This window comes from Thermoascus crustaceus (genome assembly GCF_041956765.1).
Source record: "Thermoascus crustaceus strain CBS 181.67 unplaced genomic scaffold VTN00scaffold_1, whole genome shotgun sequence".
Taxonomy (NCBI): domain Eukaryota; kingdom Fungi; phylum Ascomycota; class Eurotiomycetes; order Eurotiales; family Thermoascaceae; genus Thermoascus; species Thermoascus crustaceus.
The window spans coordinates 864,896-885,237 of record NW_027192527.1 but is presented as its reverse complement, the minus strand read 5'-3'; the positions used below and the strand labels follow the sequence as shown (position 1 = coordinate 885,237).

Genomic DNA, 20,342 nt, shown 5'->3' with positions numbered 1-20,342 from the left:
CCCACAAAAATCTTGATCTGTGCACGCCTGCTAAGCGATATCCTATGGGGATGGGGTATTGATAACCCAAGTTGTCTGGAAAGGCTTAGATGTGGTTTTCTACTTCTTCAGACGCCTGCGCGACAGGGTCCTTACGGTACCATCCGATACTGTATCTACCGAGGTTTTGGGGCAGAACGCGTCTTTTGTGGGCCTGTCTGCCTGGATGCTTGCGCCATAGGCGCTAGATAAGCTAAAAACAAGGAGCAGCGTAGACCGCCAGCACAGGCCCTTTCCCACGTTTTCCAAGCCCTAGGGAGGAGGGAAGCGGGACGAATAAGGAGGGGTCAAAAACGTGAAAAATTTCTTATTATTCAGCCAGCATCAGGGGTTGTGGCGCTGGACCGGGTGGCTGGTGGGCGGTTCCTGGGTCGCGCTGCCTTAGGCAGGGACTATGGCAAAGCATAAAAAAAACCACGACAAAACAAAATCCGTCTTGCCAAGCGCGGATCTGTGCACTCCCCAATCTCACGCACACTATCAGCATCTGCTTGCTTTCCTTCTCTCCCCTCCACCTCACGGCTTGTATCCTCCATTGTAAGATTGGGCTGTTTTATCTGGAGTTGACTTTCCGGCACTGGGGGCCGTTGCAGGTGCGAGATGGATGTTGCAGCTCTGCGAGACCGCATACAGTCTACGCTCGACACAAATGCGGATACTCGACGCCAGGCGGAGTTAGACCTGAAATATGTACGTGCTGGAGCCACCCTGCGCACAACGAGGAGATCTTGTACTCACCATCTTCCTTGCGATTCAGGCGGAGAACCAACCTGGTTTTCCTAATGCGCTCCTGGACATCTTGCAGGCGGAGCAGAACAACGCTGTTCAACTGTCCGGTACGATAACCCCGCCATCGCCGTTTTTTTTACCCCCCTCTCTCCCCCCCCCCTTTTCCCAGACGGCCGTTGTGAAAAACAACAGAACAATGTCCTGACAAACGCGATCATCGTGTAGCTGGTGTGTACCTGAAGAACCGTATCATACGGGGATGGGCACCCGCGGAAGAGTCCCCCCTCCGCAAGCCGGTTCCTGAGGAGGAGCGCCCGTCGTTCCGGGAACGACTGATCCCAGTTCTTGCGTCGTCGCCTCCTAACGTCCGCGCCCAACTGGTTCCTATCCTCCAGAAGATCCTCCAACATGACTTCCCCGAGCGATGGCCCGGCTTTCTGGATATCACAATCCAGCTGCTCAGCACGAATGATGCCAACTCGGTCTACGCGGGCCTGCAGTGTATGTTGGCCATCTGCCGCGTATACAGATTCAAGACGGAGGAAAACCGCACCGATTTTAACCAGATCGTCGAGCACTCCTTCCCACAGCTCCTCAACATCGGTATGAAGCTTGTCGACGAGGAGAGCCTGGAGGCGGCGGAGATGCTCCGCATCATTGTGAAGTCGTATAAGCACGCGATATATGTGGGTTACAGCAGGAAGCATATGCGAAAGTCATAGAGCTGTGGAGCTAACAGTTGCGACTATAGTTTGAGCTTCCACCGCACTTGAGAACCCACCAGGGGACCGTCGACTGGTGCACGTTGTTCCTGAGGATTATCGCTAAGACTCCTCCAGCAAACTCCATGATGGAGGATGTGGAGGAGAGAGAGCTGAACCATTGGTGGAAGTGCAAGAAATGGTCATATGCCAACCTCAATCGTCTTTTCATTAGGTTGGTTGAGTGCTCCAGCTGAGTTGTCGCATATGCTCGAACGATGACTGACGCGCTTTCTAAGATATGGAAACCCTACCACGATTACGAAGACCACGGCTCCCGATTATACCCAGTTCGCCAAGAGCTTCATCACAACTTTCGCTCCAGAGATTCTAAAGGGATACCTGCAGGAGATTGAAAAGTGGGTGTCCAAGCGTCAGTGGCTCAGCAAGCCTGCGCTTTCCTACACCCTTATCTTCCTTGAAGAATGTGTGAAGCCAAAAGCGATGTGGGATCACCTCAAACCGCACATGGACAACTTGATCGCCCACTTCATCTTCCCGATTATGTGTCAGTCTGACGAGGACATCGAACTCTTTGAGACGGACCCGTCCGAATACCTTCACCGAAAGCTGAATTATTACGAAGAAGTCTCGGCGCCGGATGTGGCGGCCACGAATTTTTTGGTGGCCCTCACGAAGAACCGGAAGAAGCAGACATTCTCTATCCTTACTTTCGTCAACGGCATTGTCAGCAAATACGAGTCCGCTCCGGACGATCAGAAGCAGCCTAGAGAGAAGGAGGGTGCCCTGAGGATGATTGGCTCGCTGGCCTCGGTCATCCTTGGCAAGAAGAGCCCGATCGCAGGAGAGGTGGAGTACTTCTTCGTTCGACATGTTTTCCCTGAATTCCGGAGTCCTCACGGCTTCCTTCGTGCTCGTGCTTGCGACACCCTGGAAAAGTTCGAACAGTTGGATTTCAAGGACCCGAACAACCTCATGATCATCTACCGGAACATTCTCGAGTCGATGACCGACCCCGCACTGCCGGTTAGGGTCGAGGCGTCACTTGCTCTGCAACCCCTTATCCGACACGATGTCATCCGCACTTCCATGCAGCAGAACATCCCTCAGATCATGCAGCAGCTTCTCAAGCTGGCGAACGAGGTCGACGTGGATGCCCTGGCAAATGTCATGGAGGACTTTGTCGAGGTTTTCTCTACCGAACTGACGCCGTTCGCCGTTGCGCTGAGCGAGCAGCTGCGCGATACGTACATGCGCATCGTCGGAGAGCTCTTGGAGCGGAACGCTGCCAAGGCTGACGAGGACGGATATGGGGACTTCTTGGACGACAAGAGTATTACGGCATTGGGTGTTCTCCAGACCATCGGCACTCTCATTCTTACACTCGAGAGCACCCCTGATGTGCTGCTGCATCTCGAGACTATCCTGATGCCGGTTATCACGATCACCCTTGAGAACAAGCTTTATGGTAATTATTATTCTCTGGTTACTCTCCCGGACTGTCGCACTAATAAACTTTTTTTAGACCTGTATAATGAGATTTTCGAGATCATCGACAGCTGCACTTTTGCCGCTAAGTCTATTTCGCCAACAATGTGGCAGGCCTTTGAACTTGTCCACAAGACGTTCAAGGCCGGTGCCGAGTTGTACCTCGAAGGTTAGTCTCTAATTATCGACTACAGATAACAAATTACTAACGTTATACCAGACATGCTGCCAGCTCTGGACAACTTCGTGTCCTATGGTACCGATATGTTGATCCAGAACCCAGCATATCTTAGAGCTATTGTCGGTATGGTTGAAGATATCTTCCGTGACGAGAAGGTTGGCGGCGTGGATAGAATTTGCGGCTGCAAGCTCGCCGAGACCGTGATGTTGAACCTCAGGGGCTACGTTGACCAGTACATCCCTGTGTTCATCGAGCTGGCGATGAACGTCATCAACAGTGGGGATGCGAAGACGAAGTCCTACCGCATCCACTTGATGGAGATGATCATTAACACGATCTACTACAACCCTCTACTGGCCCTTCAGGTCCTGGAGTCGAAGGGCTGGACGAACAAGTTCTTCAGCACTTGGTTCTCCAGCATCGACAACTTCAGGCGCGTCCATGACAAGAAGCTTTCTATCGCAGCCATCAGCTCGCTGTTGACCCTAAAAGCAAGTGATGTTCCGGCGAGCGTTCAGCCGGGCTGGCCCAGGCTGTTGCAAGGAGTGACGAGGCTCTTCCAGACTTTGCCAGCGGCCATAAAGCGTACGTTACTTCCTCTACCGTTACTATAACATCAAACGCTAACATTTCATAGACCGTGAGGACGCCACCAGAGAGTCAGACTTCACTTTTGACGATGAAGGTGATGAATTCGACGAAGAAAATGACTGGACTGGCGATGTCGAGTGGACCGACCAGGATGAGGCTGAGGGAGCAGGTGACGGGGACGTTGCTGATGAGAGCACCGCGTACCTCGAGTTCCTGAACCAAGAGGTGGGTTCTCGCTCCTCTGTTATCATTAGATCCAACTTATTGACACTTACCCCAGGCCCAGAAGTTCGGTTCCTTTGCCGACGATGACGATGATGAGCTCGATGAAGAGAGCCTGCTAGAGACGCCCTTGGATAAGGTCGAGCCATACGGCCTGTTCAAACACGTTTTGATGAGTATGTCTTCCGACCGACGCCGGGCCAAAGGGACCAAGCTAACTCTTCTGCAACAGACCTTCAACAAGAACAACCACAACTTTACGAGACCCTGACTAAGATCCTGAATCCCGACGAGCAGCAGATAATTCAGGCGGTCATCCATGAGGCTGACGCAAAAGCCTTGGCCGCCGCGAATGTGGAAGCTGCTATGCAAGCCAATGGTGGCCACCCGTAGATAAAAACAAAAGTCGATGTTCGCACTTCATAAAAACGAATGAGGGAGTAATTATTCAGAGGTCGATAGGCTGCATCCTCTCTTCCTTCCCATGTGTTAGGATGTCATGTGTTCATTCCCAGTGGTATTTATTATTCTTTTTTCCCTTTTCTATTCTCTTCTTGGAAGCGGTTTTCCAGTCGGTTTTCTAAATTTATCGTGGAGGCTCTCATACCCTGTGACGGTGATGGTGGAAACGGCTCGTGTGGTTCGGTCATAGATCCCTGGAGCCACAAGCGTGCTAGGTTATCTACCTATCTATCAGAGATCTACGGGCACCCCGTCGACTGCCTTTCCTGTTCTAGTTGGTGAGCAACGCCGCCCTGAGCTCACCCCGTCAGGGAGGAAGTAACGCGAGACCATCGCGCGACTAGGGTGATTAGTTCTGTATTGGCTCACTCTTCCATGCTTCAGCTGAAGCACGAGTCTCACATTCTCCACACCATAGTTTCCCATTGGCAGTTTGCTCGCACCTCAGATAGGCAATGAATTTGCCTCTCATTGATGTAGAGCTTTTTGTAGAAAATTAGCTAATCTATTTATAGTTTAGTTTAGTGTGTTTTCCATAAAAGGGCTAGCGTATCTAGCATGGCACGGTTACGCTTTCGGTTTAGTTGTACTGTTTTGGAATAGCTCCCGGATCTGGCCAACCAAGAACACCCGCCACAGCCGCTTGATTGTCAAGTCTTGCCATCACGTCTGCTCATCATTTTTCCCGCTCCATGCGGAGTCGTAACCTCGCATAGAAAATGGCATCCCCAGCAGGCCAGCAAGATCTTATCTCCATGGCTGCAAATCTCTCCAGGATAAAGGCATCGCGATTGTGGAGTATGGGCAGCAGCTGCAGCACCGATTTGGAAACCCTATAGTACTTCAGGTAAGATACAACCTACCTCTCAATCCCTCTATAGTCAGCCTGGTGCCCCAATGCCTTGGTTTCTAGACTGTTGAACGGGCTGTGCTTGATGAACAGCTGTCGGATGCATCCCAGATTCCCTTAGACCATGGCTTTCCTTTGATCCCCCCTATCGAATCGATATACGGAGAATGGGAAAAAAATAGGCCCAATACACGCCGTAGAAGGAGCCTACTTACTCCTCAAGATGCGGATACATCTATACCCGCTCTCGTTTGTTGGTCTCACGCTTCAGGATACTTTTGAGACTGCATCTAGCGTCAATATAGATCAAAGGATTCTGACACCTAAACCCCCAAATTATATGTTGTCTTTGGTCCGCTATCTCGTCCACTGTCCAACTGGCGATATTAACAGACATAGAGTGCACTCAGATTTCTTGGGCTTTTTGACCTACTACATTTTCCATGAACCACATGCTATGAACGAGGACGAGGATAATGAGAGTGAGGAGGACTTTCAGAGAAGGGTTGAAGAGGCAGCTTTGTCAGTCAAAAGTTGGGATTGGGGCTCTACGGAGCAAAAGTACCTGGATATCATTCAAGTCATCATTCGTGACTGTCGATCTATTGACAAGCTGTCCGATTGCCATTGACGCTTCTAGCTCTTGACCAGCGCTAAGTCTTCCTCCGCCATGGTTGCATCTAGAAGATGTCGCATCTGGGTAAATCTGGAATACATCATGTGAAACCCAGGCATCAGGTCTTCCTTTGGTTTCTCCGGATATGCCGTGAAATCGAGGCACATGTTCCTCTCTGAAAGCCACCGAAGAATGACTTCGATATCACGAAAATCGTTGATCGCTTTTTGCGCGCTAGCCGGCCTAGTGGAATCTGCAATGTGCATCCATCTCTTGATCTTGGTGAGCACAAGAATCGAAGGATGCACTATAGGAACTTCATCTCTATGTCAGATATGAGGGACAATAAAGCCGAATAGGAATTTGATACAAACTCTTGGTATCTCCAAGGCGCTCGTGCTTCATCGGCAGATATATGGAGGATTGGTATGGAACTAGCGTCCGGCAATTTCAACTGCTTGTCTATACCACCGCGAAGGAATTCAATAACAACTTTTGTCACCTGTTCTCCGATAGTCGATTCCTATCACCCAGACGGTATCACCTTGGTGTTAGCGCTTATGAAGAGATGATAGCCTTCTTACAGTTTGAAAGATCAGTCTCAATGTCACGCTGAAATTCGGATGGGCTTCAAGAAGTGCCAATCGGATGCGAGCCGGGTCGGCATCAACAATGGTATCAAGGTCCTCGTTGTCCAATAAGATTGGGAGCACAAAGCGATGTTCAGAAGTAAATTTTTCACTTACCTGAGTGCTTCTGGTGCCACAAACAGTGGTGATGATGCAGTCTATTCAAAGTAGCTGACACTTCTTTAGCTGCAACATCGAGAGCAGACGAGAACGGGAGCTGGATCTGGAGCTGCGCCATGTTGTGCTTTGAGCAGAGATGTAAAGATGTTAGTTACGGAAGTTAGAAACCCTTAGGGCGGCTTTGTGAGCTTGTTCTGGCAAGTACCTCTCGCTCAAGGAAGGGGCAAACAAAGCCGTCAAATATATTATCGGCGGTCATCTTCGGCGTTAATTTCTCAGGTATGTATATTCTGCTTGTAGAAAAACAAAAGAAAGAAAGAAAAGAAAAGAAAACCGGCATTGCAGCATGCTGCTTCTCCCTATTTGATCCCACAGGTTCGTGTCTGCATATAATCTGTTGTATTCTACTGTATAATAAATAGGTATGGAGTCAAGAACAGGTAAGTATGAAGGAAATAGAGATAGCAGATTTATATATATATATTTTCAGTCTATAATATTACGAATATTGTTTGCGCTTGCCCTTTGTATACCTAGGGAGTAGTCTGCTTGTCTTTGGATCGATAGGGAGATACTAACATGTAACTATTCGAGATTACTATAGTAATCTCCTTATCTTCTTCAGTACAGTCTTGATCGATGTTCGTCATATTGCCATCTTTATCTTATTAGTGTCGGCGTCCTTTGAGGTTGCTCACCACCCGTCTCACCGTATGCCGGTTGCCGATGTCTCCATTTTGGGAAGACAAAGCAATGAGATGTGTCAAAGAATGTCTACGTCACCGGCATGGGTATAAAAGCCTGGGAAAACCCGCCTGAGAGGTTGACTTTTTTCATCATCAGTATTCAATCACTAAGATAGCTGGGAATTAAATTGTTGACCTCCCTGAACTCTTATGAGCTGTAGTCTGTTCTTTCCACAGTAAGCCCCTGTATATTACTATATAAACACACAAAAAATAGTTTAAAGTGGTGCCATAATAAAGAAAAAGCAGAACTACATCACTCTGTATATTGAAGTTTCTCATACTATCCTTCTCTTGATGTGCACCCCTTTTGTATGTATTTGCTTTTGCATGAGCAAGTCTATTTAACTGTAACGGCGGGCCTAAGACTTCTTAGGCGGAGGCTCGTTGGGTTTATCTTGAGGACAGAAAGCAAGAGAAAGAGATGAATGAATAGGCCGTTACTAGCAATGGTGCTATCAGAATTGCTATTTGAGTTGACCACGGGGTCCTAATCCCCATGGTTAAGGAGCGTCTTATATACATGCTGAGTTCTGCCCGGAAATACCTATCCGATGGATCTTGACTATGGATCATAGAGGTGGATCGTAGACCTGGATCGTGAGAATGGATCGTAGACGATCCAGTATGGTCACATGACTTCCCCTCGTCAGCCTTGTCAGTGATCTCTAGGCTGTGCCGTAACATTAACTTTATCTTTGGCATTTTAACAAATTTTCACCAACATAAGGGGCAAAAAAAAGCAAAGGTAGAGAAATACAGAAAGTTCTCTATAGGATCACAACAATATAGAAGAGGAGGAAAAAGAAAGAGAGGAAATATGAGACCAGAAAAAACAGATAAACAGGGGCAAAGCACATTATTTTTACTGTTAAAGTTTTCTCACCCTAGAGGTTGTAGGGCATGACCCACTACTACCTTTGTTCTCCAATCTATCCTCTGCATAGGTTGCTGGGTTTGGGGTTGCTAAACAACGGGTGCGAGCATTAGGAGAGATGGGTGAGAATGGGGTGAGTATAAATGAGCCTGGGTGAACAAACCACCTTGACCGGGTGAGCCGCTCACCTGACTCACCCTGCTCACCCCGTTAAGGCGGCAGTGTCCAAGTCAGGTAGGAGAGAGCAACTCGCAGATTTTCGTACGATATTTTGACCTATCTATCCGTTTCCTATCATAAGGCCTCTTTTTCTTCCCTGTTTGTTATGTCCCATATGTTACCCCCAAAACCCCGATGCATCAAGCATATGAACTTGCACTGCATTGCGCAGATCCAGATTCCCCGCGAGATTTACTGCCATATCTATATAGGTATTTGTCATGAAACGAATTGATTCATTACTTCGGTAAGCCTTCTCCAGTAGTAGTATTGCTCTCTTAGGCCTTGGAAGGAGCGACCTGTCATCTCACCAACCTCTTCTGTGGAGTCCAACTTCCAAGGCTGGTACATACATCTTACGAGCATCCTTACTAGTAACATGGAATGGGTCAGTGCTCCCTTTATCGATAATCGAATACTTTGGCCCCTTGCTGGTATGCGTTGATCAAAACTCGATCAAGTTGACCATCGCCGATAGCACACGTGATCTTGCAAACATAACAAACAGGCCGCCACTCTGGAGCCCGAGGACCCGCGCTAGGCGGTAGGCGTGGCCATCGATGATATCATCGGTCCCCGCATGCCTCCAGTCGAGCGGAAACGCCGTAACGCAGAACACTACGTTAGTGTTGTAAACAAAATTATGCAAAAGCACTCTTTCTCTCGCTCAGCCTTTATGGATAATTGTGCCGTTATAACTAGTTACTGCTAGACTATCTCTCTCAGGAAAGCAGGATACGATTTATATTGTGGAGCAATGCTAGCTAGCAGCGTCCATGCGCTGTTTCCGTCCCCAGACCATATGATACTATACTGGAGGACCCAACTCGACGTCATCATGATGAATGAATGAATGAATGAATTAAGTAACGACAAAACGCATGGCGGTGAACAAGGTCGTGGATTAGCTAGTGTTGTAATAGCTGGCTGGGAAAGGGCGTCTTATAATACTACAAAGGTTCGATAATTACCTCCGCAAATCAATCAATCAATCAACCTTGCTTTGTTTCTATATACCCATACACGAACAGCAAGGCAAAAGAAACAGAGAGGTAGGTACACTACTTTCATTAAGAGTCTATGTATATATATATATACCTGTCCGACATTAAGAATCTAGGTAGCTAACGCCAAAGTCAGACAAAACTCCTCCAGGAATCACCAACATTCTCTCCTTCCTCATCCACCTCCTCAGCAGCCCCAACAACCGCACCAACACCAACACAACAAGCAACATGGACCACGACCTCGCCCCTCCCAACCCCGGCCGCCAATCCCCGGACCCCGAGCGCCAGCCCGGCGCGCAGGAGCAGGAGACCCCCGCGCGCGGCAGGGCCAACCACGAGCTGGAGCAGCGGCCGCACGCGCCGGATCAGTCGCAGAGGGAATCAGAGAGGGTCAAGCAGACGGTGCTGGAGAGTAACCCTGTGCATCCGTTGGAGGCGATCGAGAGAGAGAAGTTGAAATAGGTTCATTTCATTCAGAATGAGGGTTGAAGATGATGGATGGGATGGAAAAAAAAGGGGGATAGAAGTTTTATGACCACGAACGGATTTGATTCGATTTGATTTGCTCGATGGATGGATGGATGGATATAGCCAGATTGAGACGGATACATATTATCCACTGAATGAGTGTGTGAACCTCGTGTTTGTATGATATTGCATTGCATTGATGAAAGATCAAATATATAATCGAAAAAGATGAAGTGGTTGATGCTGGATGAAATTGTCCACTGAAAAAGGAAGTTCTACGGCTACTTCTACTATGTCTTCTCTGGGGGCGGACGGGAAGTAAAAGTCGTCCTCCGCTGTAGTTGTAATGGATAACACAACTAGTAATTCTCTTAGGATCTTCACATATCCGTCTGTCAAGGACACCAAATTGGAACCTAGATAGGGGAGGAGGTAGCACAAGGGGAAAGTTCCCCGGTGGTTTAGTACACGCTCACATCCGCTCGTCTAACGTTTCCACAAAAAAGGGAATTGCAGAAGAGCAAGCACCGGCTCAGAAAGTTACTGGAGCTTAGAGACTGCAGCGGACGTGAGACAGCATAAAATTATTCGACTACTTGGATACACAAACGAAGTTGGGTAACTAGTGACAAGCAGGACACGCAATAATAGCCATCACTGCACAAGCCTCATACAATATCCGTAGAAAGAAAGCATATCAACAATCCAATCATCATATAGAAGCAAAATGTATAAGCAAGTCAACTCAATTAGACCTTGGTTGGCGCGTTGGGATCTCCGGTCGGAGCGCCGGTGGGAGCGACATCAGCGCCCGCCGCACCGCCCGCGGTGACCGGCTCCGTCGACCTCTCGGTGGGCTTCTCGCCCGTCGTCTGCGGGGAGATCTTGCCGCTCTTCAGATCGGCCAGGCGCCTGGCCTCGTTGTGGATGTCGCGCACCTGCTTGTCGCTCTTGAGGTAGAAGTCGCGGATCCTGCGACCGGTCGGTGTGTCCAGCGCTTTCTCAAAGTAAGAGTTGAGACCGCGCCAGCCGCTGACGGCCTTGTCGCTGATCTTGTAGCTCTCGTCGAGGCCCTTGGCGCGGTCCACGGCGTGGTACTTCTTGTCGAAGTTGGTCAGGACGGAGGTGAAGCGCGAGGAGATGCCGTGCTTGCTGTCCAGCGCGATGGCCTTCTGGAGCGCCTGGTCGCTGAGGACGTAGCCGTGCGCCAGGTACTCGGCCACGATGCGCGAGCGCGGCTTGTCCTCCTGCGCGAGGTTGTGCTCCTGCTCGTCCGCGGCCTCGGCGGCGCTGGTGGCATTGGGGCCGGCGATGTCGTCGAGGTTGTGCGCCGCCGTGACGTGCACGGCGGAGGGGCCCAGCTGGGTGTTGTCCAGGAGCAGAGCGGTCTTCGCGGCGCTGTTGGAATTTACGTCAGAGATTGCGTTATCCGAAGGTGTTGGTGGAAAATATTATGACATTTGGATAGCTGAAAGGGGTCGGTAAACTGCGGGGTAGACTTACGTCTCCTTTTCGAAAGTCACGCTCGCGGACTTGGGTGCATCTGCCTCACCAGACTCCGGAGTGACTGACAGGTTGGTGATCTTTCCACTAAAAGGCCATTAGAAAATAGATTCGATACTTCGCGATCAATCTCTTACCAGAAGCTGAAGAAGTCGCGGACCTCCTTGTCGGTGGTCGTGGGGGCGATGCCAGAGACGTGGACGGTGGACATTGTGACGGTCAATGGAGAGAAAACTGATTACTTTTCGATGGAAGGTAAACGGGGTATCAAAAAAAATCTCAGATAGCAGGTTGGGATGCCTGGAATGTGTAGCCACAGACGACGAAGGGCGCTCGTATTTATAGCGAATGCGCCGTGGACGAGACCGCGGGGGCCGATGGTCTGCCTGGGATGACTGCGCCACAAGTGACGTAGCGAGGGGCGCGCACGAGCCACAGTCGTTGCTCCGCTGCACAGCCGCGCGCACATCCTGGTTTCAGCATGTGAAGATGGGCGGTGCCCGGTTTGCTCACGTCGAGCAGATGGAAGCAGGTCGAAGGGGCACAGAACCTGTCACCTTCGTGTAATGGAAGAGATCATCGCATTAGTCCCCAGCAGCTTGTGAGTCACTTTCCTCCTAAGGATCATTTGACAGTTAAACGAGGTGACTGGGGATATCTTACTTGAAACAACCGATCCTTGATGGAAAGGCCCCACCTTAATGAAGTGCGCCTCAATTGTCTGGAAGGCCCGGGACTCTGAGTACTGGATGAAGAGAGTTGAAGGGGCTTCTATGTGAAGAAGAGATGTTTCCAGAAATTGGGATCTACCAAAGAGCGGCATACGGATTCTTTGGGAATAGTATGCAGGAAGCTAGTCTTGCGGGAGAATAGTCAGGACCATCGCATTTAGTCATTGCTCGTTACTGATTCTATCTACTTAACAATTCCTTGAGATCCAGCCCGTTGGCTAGAACTGCAGAAGAAAATACAGCCCAATAGCACCATTTCGCCTGCAAAAGGTCATAACCTGCATGTATCCTCTCGCCGTCAAACACCGTTTCCCAGAATCCAATTCCAATCAAATAAAACAATCAGCCCAAAAAGAGAGAGAAGAAAAAGGCGGCCAAAGACATCCCGCATCACATCATCACTTGGTGTCTTCAAGGGACGCATCTCTCATGCTACTGACGAGACTAGACTCTGCTGCGGCATCTGTCTTCTGATTGGTCGACTGCGTTTCTCGTTCTCGATACGTCTTGAGAGTGAGCTCCAACTCCCGCACGCGGCGGCGCAGCATTTCATTTTCCCGTTTGATGGACTCCAGTTCCGCCCGGTGGTATGCAGCCTCCTCGTAGCGGGCTGTCGCGGATGAGGAGGACGTCGACCGGGTATTCTCGACTGCTCCACCTGTTCCGAGAGAAGGTCGATGGGAGTGACCCATTGAATGAGGGAAATGATCGCCCCGCTGCTGGAACGAAGACGATAATGATGGCGAAGATGTTCCCGATTGACGAGTTGATGTGATAGATGGCTCTCGACTTCGGCCTATCCTGGGGTAATCCCCAGACGGGCGCGAGGGAGGCAAGCCACTGTCACGAGACGGGGCAATTCCCGTGACGCTGCCTGCTGTCGAGCCTGAGATGGCTGGAAATGAGGAACTGAGATTCGAGGAAGACCGATGGCGGCGGGACGAAGTTGGGTGGACGCCGGAGATATAGTGAGAGCCATGGATAGAGTCGATTGGGTCATTGAGGTTCGTAGAAGTAGAAGACGCCGTGGATGCAACCGAGGCCGTCTGTTGGCGGAGGAGAGTGAGCTCCCTCGTTAGGCGGTTGACCTGTCAGATTGCGAGCTTAGCTTGGGGCCTTGAGGGACCACGATTGATCGACATTAAACATACCACTGCTTCTTGCTCTTTCTCCAGCTCCAGATGCAAGTCGGCAGCCGTCATAGGCCGCGGGTGACGAAGGGGACCTAGCATTCTCTCAGTACAATGGTTCACCGCTTGTGATACTCGGTAAAGGCTATTTACCTGGCCCGGAGCCCACGCCAGTGTTGTCCCCCGCATTCGAGGTAGGACTGTAGGGCACGGGAGGAGGGCCCATGGTTTGTGATGTCTGTCGCGACGAAGACGGAGAGGAAGAAATTGCAAGGTTGGATTGTGTTATCGATATAGCGCTAGGAGCAGATCGCGGATGTGGAGAGGGAGGGACCGAGTTTAAGTCCGGAGCCATGGACAAAGAACGGCCGTACTCCCTGGAAGCTCGGGATGAGGGAATGAAATGCGCATGAGACGGATAATAGAATATAGCAGGCAGCGCCGCTCCTTAAGTATGTAGCAATGGAAAAGGCGGAAGATTGAGAAGGGCGGAGAGAGTCGATGGAAGCTGACGTCCTGGCTTGGATTCCAGGGAGTTTCAGGCGCCCCCGAGCTATGGGCGTGGGAGCTCTGAGCTGGTCAGTTTCCGCCAGTTGCGTGGGCTCGTGGGCAACTGACGCCAGCGCCCTGCAGGATAGCCGAGACTGCTTAAGTATGTGTTTGAGCCGATCAGCCCATGGAGCAGGAGAGCATCGAGCAGTAGCCGTGGTGGTGAGTATTATGTAGCAGCGTTATCTGGCCGCCTTGCTCTCCATCGCTCTTTGTCCGGGTGCGTGCCAGGGCGCACCCGCGCTAGCCGGGTAGCATGGATGCCGCCGCGCCTCTGATTGGCGTTCCCGGGATCATCCATGACGTTCCTTGGATTATTCCTGCGACTCAAGCATCGTCTCATGTTGCTGATTTATGGAGTACGAATATCTCTGCACATGACTGGGATCAAGCATTGAATATCTGCTGCGCATAATTAGGGCATTTTTGCCCATCTACGCTCTTTCTCTTACATGCCTCGCAACTCGTAATATACATGTTGTGGGTACCTACATTGAACATCTAGCAGACATTTCTCGACAAGAGCCAGATAGAGGACGAGTCTATTAATACTTTCATGTAGTAATCCTTCCAGACTGAAAACTATCGTGTTTGAATTTTAGTAGTACATAACGCACGTTCTTCTGTAGCTCGAAGTTAGGAATGAGAGCAAGACACGCGATGTCTACTCCGAGGACCCTGAGGACGCGTTGGAGATACTCAATTTTGGGATATATTGAAGTCCGCTGCTACTACTGTAAAAGAGAATCTCAAGCACCAACCTATCAGCTTCAATGGGGCGTCCTGCAGCAAATAGAGCTGACTGTTGCAGCTAGGCGATATCACTTGAACTGCTTCTTGTGCCTTAGCAGCATACCTACAAATAGAGCCACGAGACTACAGAAAAACACAATGATTGTCCAGCAAAAAGGAAAGGTTGTAATTTAATGGCAATACTTGCTGATAGATGGTCGATTCAGATATCCAGAGCTTCCGGGGCCATTGTCCTTTCATAGTATTTTCTATTCGACTTGATGTTTTACATCTCTAAAACTATCCAGGGTATATACATACCTAGGTACGTTTTACATTGTTCACTAAAGCCGAAACATAGCAAAACCACATAATTCTGAATCACTACCTAATTTTTCTCACTCTCGATGCCTTGGGCTTAGTTTCCTCGCCTCGGTCGAGGTGTTTAGCAGGGTTTCCTTGCTAAATGTTGATGAGACCGCTGTGCTTGCAGGATCCAGAGCAAAATCCCCTGCCAGCCAAAAGCAAGGTGGGGGGTTTTCGTAGCACCCCTTAGTATGGCCCCGGTGGGCCGGGGGGTGTGAGCTTTTTTTATTATCTATTGTATTCTATTATCGCTTTTGATTATTTAAATCTGTGTGTTTGGTGATGTGACCGTTCTGCAAGACTACCTACCTTCTCGGATGCGTCTTCTAAATTCAAGAATTGAGATACATCTGTTGTTTTTAGCCAGACAGCCAGACCCCCACGGGACGCAAAATTATTACTTTTTGGGACCTTAAATGTCACTGTGTAGTGTTCAGCTTGTTCTGTTTTGGGCGAAGGTCCTTGGTGTATCTGCACAACAGCTGGGCTCAAGTTCATGAGGCGCGGCGGCAATCGCGTCTGCCTTTACTGGCGAAGACACGATGTTTTACCATGAAATACTACTCATTGACATAGCACTTCGCATTGTATCCTTAAAATTGAGTGGATTGGTCATCGCACCTGGTGATGTTCGTGTTGATCATTACCAAATACCAACCATTCTCTTGCACTCGCGGCCATATCCGTCGGGAGGACCCGCGGCGCAGTTGTTTGTTCCTTGCATACCGACACCTCTTTGTCTCTTAAGGGCTTAACAACCACACAATACTAAGTCAGATAAGTTACCAAGCGATCTTTTTCTGGCTTGAATCTTTCGGTTCCTTCCGCTTGCCTACTCGATCAAAGCTCCGCTTTGCCTGGCAGTCGACTGTTAGCGTCCTGGACTATGCCAGTAAGGTGCTACTATACCGCCGATCTGGCTGGTCTGTCTCCGCATGGATCCAGCTCATCATTGGACCTCAAGCTTGATCACCTTCCCGAATCGAACATTCCGGGGTTACACTGTAGATCTCACAGAGCAAACACGCTCTACGACGCTGTAGGTAACTAGCTAACCTACAGCTAGCTGCTAGATAAGCCCCGCAGTCGCACTCGCAATGGATAAATACGTTATCGGCATCTCGGAAAGATACATAAAGTCGGAGGGTTCCGCCTGTCGAGCCCCTTTCCACCTACCAAGCTTCCACCCGCGCTGGATGCACCTGATCTGGCGACACGATGGAGGTCAAACCGCTCGTCGCGTTTTTGAATCTGCTCGTTCTCGTGCAGGTGGTCGTGGCCCGGTTTCCACCGTCCATCAGCGAGCTGCGCGAAAAGGTCGATTCTCGAAACCCAGGTTGCCTGCACTGTTAACAGTTTTCATCTAGATCCGGTTGCCTGCCAGTCTGACAACACGCGATGTTGACCCGGCGGATCTGTACCCCGTCCACACAATTTCTGTTCCAATTGACCACTTTCACAACGAGTCTAAGTACGAGCCACACAGCGATGGCACGTTCGATCTCCGATACTGGTTTGACGCCAGCTATTACGAGCCTGGTGGCCCGGTGATTGTTCTGGCGGCTGGAGAGACAAGTGGGAGCGGTAAGGCCAGCTGAATGCGACAGAATGATAAAAGGTTACGTATTAATGTGAACGAGATCGCTTGCCGTACCTCCAGAAGGGCATTCTCGCACAGCTCTCACAGGCGACCAACGGCATCGGTGTCGTCCTGGAGCATCGCTACTACGGCGAGAGCTTCCCCACTCCCGATCTGTCGACGGAGAACCTGCGATTTTTGACCACGCAGCAAGCCCTGGCCGATACGGCTTACTTTGCGCAGAATGTGGTCTTCGAAGGCCTTGAAGACAAGAACCTGACTGCTCCTAACGTTCCATACATCGCATACGGAGGCTCATATGCCGGAGCATTCGTCGCGTTCTTGAGGGTAATATACCCAGACATCTTCTTCGGTGCCATCTCTTCTTCCGGCGTCACCAAGGCAATTTACGACTACTGGGAGTACTACGAGCCGATCAGAGAGTACGGTCCGCGAGAATGCATCAAAACCACGCAGAAATTCACTCATATTTTGGACAACCTCTTGTCGGAAGCCAAAAACGGCAACTCTAGTCTCATTGACCAGTACAAGGACGTCTTCGGCCTCGGCGATCTCACCTACAACGATGATTTCGCCAGTATCCTCTCCAGCGCCCTCGCTGGCTGGCAGAGCCGTAATTGGGATCCAGCTGTGAACAGCCCATCCTTCTCGTACTATTGTGGCAACATCACGTCCTTCTCGCTCCTGTACCCGGAAACCGCTGTCAAGGAATCGACAGTCCGCCGCCTGATCGCAGCCGGAGGGTACAGCAGTCGCAGGGAGTTGTCGTACCTTACGAAACCCCTGCTCAATTTCATCGGATACATTAATGTCACCGCCGTGGCACCCTGTGTTCGCAGCGGACAGAGCCAAGACGAATGCTTCACATCGCACAACGCGACATTCTACGCGCAGGACGATATCGGCCAGCAATGGAGGAGTTGGCCGTATCAATACTGCACAGAGTACATTACCACCCAGACCGCCATCGCATGGGAAAAGAAAAAAGGCTATGATATACTAACTCTGGACTCTACAGATGGGGATTCCTCCAAACTGGCAGCGGCGTGCCACAGCACATCATGCCCCTGATTTCCCGCTCCGTCGACCTCGAGTACCTCAGCATCATCTGCCGCGATGCATTCAACATCACCACCCCTCCTGACGTCGAGGCCGTCAACAAGTACGGCGGGTACGACATTTCTTATCCCCGACTGGCGATTATTGACGGGGAGACCGACCCATGGAGACCGGCCACGCCTCACGCGCCAATGGCCCCGCCGCGTCTGAATACGGTGGAGAAGCCATTCCTCCTGATCAAAGGGGGTGTGCATCACTGTGAGTCTTGTCCCTTCTATTACCTATCCAGCAATGAAATTCCATCCAGGTGGATTGTGCTGACGTCTATCGTGAAAGGGGACGAAAACGGCCTCTTCCCCAACGAGACGACACCGGAGCTGCCGCCTAGGCCGGTCAAAGAGGTTCAGCAGGCGGAGCTTGAGTTCGTGAAGAAGTGGCTTGAAGGTATGTTCTGTCCACATCACACTTATCAAAAACTCAATATGCCCTTAGTAAAGAGAGAAACTGACCAAATCTGAACCTTTAACAGAATGGAAGTGAGTCCATCGCATTTTCGTTCCATTTAATTTCTTTTTTTGCCTGGAATATATCAGACATGGCACCATCTGTATACATACTACACACATAACTTGCCTTATGTGCCCATAATGTGTCGGTGAATATTCTGCCTGCCATTGCCACATACATGCCACAAGAATACAGTACATACGATAATAGTATCTGCATAAAAGCAAGCAAGCAAGCGTTGATATACCATATTATACCATTCCCAAGCTTCTATCTATCTATCTACTACCCAAATTGAACTGGAACTGACACACGACTTTTGATTTCCGGAATATGACAGGCACAGTGACTCCTCGTCATCAGTCGATACAACGAAATCGAACCCGAGCGTCAAATCTCAGTCAAGACCCCACGAAGCTCAGATCATCTTTTCATATCTTGAGTCGAAAAGAAAAGAATAACAACAGCAAAGGTAAAATTAATTAACCGGCTCCTGAACACAGACAGCTAGAGTTCAACGCATTTTCCAAATCAGTTTATTGATTATCTCTCCCACTCCATGAATAGAACATCTATTAGAGTACTGAATGCAGACAATCAAATTAAACAGCCCAACTGATAGATCTAACGTTCCAATGTAAGTTGAAGGTTTTATCAGCCAACAGACCAACCTTTTTCTTTTTCTTTTCTTTTTTTTTCTTTTTCTTTTCTTTTTTTCTTCTTCTTTTCTTTTTTTTGCAGGTAGTAAAGATGGCACAGTAGCATAGATAGCAAGAGGACTGCACCAGGGATTTAAAGAAGAAGAATAAGAATAAGAGCTGTACTGTCGTTGAGATCACGGTACTACTCCAATTATTTACTAAGACTTGAGGAAGGGACGACACCTTCAGTCTTGATCTGGTACGGGCAACATCAGGTGTGCCTAGGACAGTGCAGATCAGAAAGCGCAGCAGGATGGCTCACCGTCTCAACTTGAGTAGCTAGACATTGAGCCATCCGGCTCCATGGCTCCGTGCCTTGGCAACGTCGGTGGACACGAGACAGATGGACGATGCTTCCTCACGATCTCTCTCCAATCCCCTGCTAGCCTAGTTCGACTCCAGTTAATGCCTCAATGGGATGAGACATGCTCGTCTGCTGCTAGTAGGAGTGAAGACTTGGTCTTGACACAATGACTGCGCCACTGCCGCTCAGACACGAGGGCTGCCGCTGGCCAGCATGCCCAAAATTGGGAGCTGCTACCAGATCGACCGCCCCTGATGCCCGTTTGGTTTCACCGTGTACTCGGGACTATCGCAGCGTTATGCTGCCTATCTGACAGCATCTTCATATAAAAGCCGCGTCCTTATAGTGTGAGCTCTTTGTTACATTACCCCTATATGCCATAGTTCTCTTGGAAGAGCTACCAGTCTCTTCCGGATAGCGCATGGGAAAACTTAGGTCTGACCGGCAGAAATCATTTGTCACTTAAGAAGTACCTATACTGCACCACAGGCGCAGAAGAGTATATTTTCTGGGCGAAAACAGCCACTGGCCGGCTGGATCTTCCCCGCTGCCTCGTGATGCCATGCCGCAGGAATATCCTTGTGAGAGTGAACTCAAAATTGAGAGCAGATGTATTGACTTTATGACGTATTTAATTCAACTGGAGAGCACAACGTGCAAGTCCCTTTTGGTACCTATCTACAGCATGGCAGGCACCTCTGACCTATAGTACGCATAGGACGACCAAAAGGAGATGTTGGTGTAGCACCTTTGCCCAGGTCTACTGATAATGTTATTGATCACCGGAGAGTTCCGGTTTCTCATAAAGGGCTTATACCGGGAACCCTGAAGTGCGATATCTTAAGTGCTGACAGCCCTGTCGGTGTGGCCGGCTACCCCACTGCTCAACCACCTTGAAACTCCCAGGCTAGAGCACGTTCCAATACATCGAATCAACCCTATCCAGTGGACCTCTAGGGAATATGTTAGTCACGAATTCGAAGTGCGCTAAATAAAAACGCTCATCCCGCACGTGGACGCCATCAGGACTAGGTGTTCTTCTACTTCGAGCCTTTATGAGGATTGCGGATCCTGGACCAAACGGTGATATTTTATACAAAATACATATACATACGTGGATAGACTATTCATATACTCCGGACCGGAACTGTGTACTAGGTAAACATCCATGTCCGGTTAAGGAGGACCCGACGT

The 20,342-nt window shown here is 49.7% G+C and overlaps 7 protein-coding genes across 7 annotated transcripts; 3 read left to right on the top strand and 4 right to left on the bottom strand.

Moving 5' to 3' along the window:
- Positions 1 to 639: 639 nt before the first annotated feature.
- VTN00DRAFT_311 (uncharacterized protein) lies at positions 640 to 4,365 on the top strand (the record flags this gene model as incomplete). The annotated part of the gene is made up of 10 exons (XM_069429391.1): positions 640 to 729; positions 797 to 875; positions 994 to 1,454; positions 1,520 to 1,704; positions 1,769 to 2,958; positions 3,016 to 3,147; positions 3,199 to 3,744; positions 3,797 to 3,975; positions 4,031 to 4,148; positions 4,205 to 4,365. 10 exons carry the CDS (start codon positions 640 to 642, stop codon positions 4,363 to 4,365), a joined length of 3,141 nt encoding a protein of 1,046 aa, XP_069291019.1.
- Positions 4,366 to 4,496: 131 nt separating this feature from the next.
- VTN00DRAFT_310 (uncharacterized protein) lies at positions 4,497 to 4,860 on the bottom strand (the record flags this gene model as incomplete). The annotated part of the gene is made up of 2 exons (XM_069429380.1): positions 4,497 to 4,658; positions 4,738 to 4,860. 2 exons carry the CDS (start codon positions 4,858 to 4,860, stop codon positions 4,497 to 4,499), a joined length of 285 nt encoding a protein of 94 aa, XP_069291018.1.
- Positions 4,861 to 5,920: 1,060 nt separating this feature from the next.
- Positions 5,921 to 6,767, bottom strand: VTN00DRAFT_309 (uncharacterized protein; the record flags this gene model as incomplete). Its single annotated transcript, XM_069429368.1, has 2 exons — positions 5,921 to 6,207; positions 6,647 to 6,767. 2 exons carry the CDS (start codon positions 6,765 to 6,767, stop codon positions 5,921 to 5,923), a joined length of 408 nt encoding a protein of 135 aa, XP_069291017.1.
- Positions 6,768 to 9,726: 2,959 nt separating this feature from the next.
- Positions 9,727 to 9,960, top strand: VTN00DRAFT_308 (uncharacterized protein; the record flags this gene model as incomplete). Its single annotated transcript, XM_069429357.1, has 1 exon — positions 9,727 to 9,960. The coding sequence occupies one exon, from the start codon at positions 9,727 to 9,729 to the stop codon at positions 9,958 to 9,960; it is 234 nt and encodes a 77-aa protein (XP_069291016.1).
- A 755-nt stretch (positions 9,961 to 10,715) lies between these two features.
- On the bottom strand, positions 10,716 to 11,680 carry VTN00DRAFT_307 (uncharacterized protein; the record flags this gene model as incomplete). Its single annotated transcript, XM_069429346.1, has 3 exons — positions 10,716 to 11,364; positions 11,470 to 11,556; positions 11,607 to 11,680. 3 exons carry the CDS (start codon positions 11,678 to 11,680, stop codon positions 10,716 to 10,718), a joined length of 810 nt encoding a protein of 269 aa, XP_069291015.1.
- A 918-nt stretch (positions 11,681 to 12,598) lies between these two features.
- On the bottom strand, positions 12,599 to 13,556 carry VTN00DRAFT_306 (uncharacterized protein; the record flags this gene model as incomplete). The annotated part of the gene is made up of 3 exons (XM_069429335.1): positions 12,599 to 13,288; positions 13,352 to 13,425; positions 13,484 to 13,556. The coding sequence occupies 3 exons, from the start codon at positions 13,554 to 13,556 to the stop codon at positions 12,599 to 12,601; spliced, it is 837 nt and encodes a 278-aa protein (XP_069291014.1).
- A 2,639-nt stretch (positions 13,557 to 16,195) lies between these two features.
- On the top strand, positions 16,196 to 18,176 carry VTN00DRAFT_305 (uncharacterized protein; the record flags this gene model as incomplete). Its single annotated transcript, XM_069429324.1, has 6 exons — positions 16,196 to 16,294; positions 16,345 to 16,561; positions 16,618 to 17,521; positions 17,596 to 17,894; positions 17,973 to 18,080; positions 18,166 to 18,176. The coding sequence occupies 6 exons, from the start codon at positions 16,196 to 16,198 to the stop codon at positions 18,174 to 18,176; spliced, it is 1,638 nt and encodes a 545-aa protein (XP_069291013.1).
- Positions 18,177 to 20,342: the final 2,166 nt, after the last annotated feature.